The sequence below is a fragment of the Bison bison genome, unplaced genomic scaffold (assembly GCF_000754665.1).
Source record: "Bison bison bison isolate TAMUID 2011002044 unplaced genomic scaffold, Bison_UMD1.0 scf7180017847294, whole genome shotgun sequence".
NCBI classification, from domain to species: Eukaryota; Metazoa; Chordata; class Mammalia; order Artiodactyla; family Bovidae; genus Bison; species Bison bison.
The window spans coordinates 179741-181460 of NW_011477867.1; the positions used below are offsets into that span (position 1 = coordinate 179741).

Genomic DNA, 1720 nt, shown 5'->3' on the forward strand with positions numbered 1-1720 from the left:
ACCCTCCCCCAGGCGCGCCCATTCCCGTCACCACGCCTCATCCGACAGAGCCCCTCACCTTGGCCCCACATTCCCTTTCTCTTTTCTTGAAGCAGATGGCCCAACCTCCTCTCCCACTCCTCTCCTTCCCTCCTCTCCCCACTACCCACAGGGCATGGGATCTCAGGCCTTTCTCCTTGCCTCCCTCCCCCTACCACAGACCCCAGGGACCCAGACCTGCCCTTCCCAGGCTGGGCACTGGTGGCTCCAGAATCCTTCTCTTTTCTCCTCAGAGAGAAGTCTACTAATTGTGAAGAGGCCTCCCCTCACTTGAAACTCCTGCGCTTCCCTCCAGTATAGTGGCCAGCCCTCTTGCCCAGAAAGACGGGAGGGTGTGGTAAGCTCCTCAGAAGAAAAGGCAGGGACAATAGAGCAGACAAGAGAATTGTTAGGAGACCCTGCCCAGGCAAGGCAACAGCGCCAGGTGTTTCCTTGAGAATATGCACAGGAAGGTACCTCCCGCACCAGGGGCCAACCTTCTGTTCCAGGAGCTGGGTGATAAGAGAGCCAGCCTGAGGCTGCGGCCCACCCCTGGCTGGACTCCTGGGGCTGGCCCAGGCTGGGAGTGGGTCTCCTTCTCACTGCCAGCTCCCTGGGGGAAGTGGAACCCACAGAAAAGGCCCCTGCTAGGGGAAGACCATGAAGACAGGAGGAAAACGCCCTAGCCCCGGTCCCCCTCACTCCAGGCTCCCCTGATCTAGATCAATTTGACCTCAGCTGACCCCCCCCCTACCAATGCCTTTGGAAGGCTAGCCTCGTGGAGCCCCTATGGGAGACACTGGCCTCAAGACCTGCTTCTGTGAGATGCTGCCAAAACAAGAAGTAGACATCAAGGCAACAGGAGACGGACAAAGAAGCCAACACTGGAGAGGACTCTAGATACTATGAAAATCCCATCCCTACCACTGGGGCACTGGAGCCCCACAAGCCTGCTGGGCCTTCAAACCCACAAGAGCCTTTAGAGACCTGGACAGGTCCCACTCTTCACAAAGATCTTGCCTCCTGATCTTCTGCTGGATGAGAAAGAAGAGGCCCAGCAGACAATGGGAGGACGGTCCTTTGGTCCTGTCCCTCCTGAACTCCTCTCCAGCGCACTACCCTCCAGGTTCCTAGGTCTCGCCCTCTCTCTGAAGAGCACACCACAAACACATCACTCTTGAGCAGACAGTGCCTCACTCACAAACCCAAGACCTGTGCTTAGCCCACTTCTCAATCACAGCCCCCAGCGCCTCCCCACTCTGTTTCACACCTGGAACCAGGTCTCACGCTGCTACGATTCTAACCCATGCTCCGGACCAAGGTACTCTGCACCCTTCACCTCCTATGACAACATACCTGTTCCACCCCGCACCTAAACCCCACAGCTGTCCCCAGCTACGCCCCACTCTGCACTCTTATCACTCTGCTACACTCCCACCTGCCGTCACTAACCACTTGGCCCAGCCGAGCTCTGTAACTTTCCCCTCTACTCTGCCGCCACCGTTCTCTTACTGTAACCCCATCACCATTACTCTGCACTCAACACCCCGACATCTTGACCCCTGCAGTCCCAGGGCCCAGGCGCTACTGACCGAACATGCCGAGGCCACGGGAGGCCGCGCCGGACGCGGGCACCAGGGGCCTGTGGGCTGAGTACATGGTCCGGCGCGGGGGGGCCCGGCCGGGGCTCGCGCCTCCTCAG

At 59.1% G+C, this 1720-nt stretch overlaps 1 protein-coding gene across 1 annotated transcript in view; it reads right to left on the reverse strand.

The window, feature by feature from the left end:
* The window catches only part of CIC (capicua transcriptional repressor), a gene marked incomplete at its 3' end in the record, with an annotated part of 11259 nt that extends 9554 nt beyond the window's left edge, over positions 1-1705 (reverse strand). The window contains exons 1-2 of the mRNA XM_010842683.1: positions 1611-1705; positions 310-350 (exon numbers count right to left, since the gene is read on the reverse strand). Coding sequence (XP_010840985.1) covers positions 310-350; positions 1611-1677 — 108 coding nt within the window. The remainder of the gene's footprint in view (positions 1-309; positions 351-1610) is intronic.
* Positions 1706-1720: the final 15 nt, after the last annotated feature.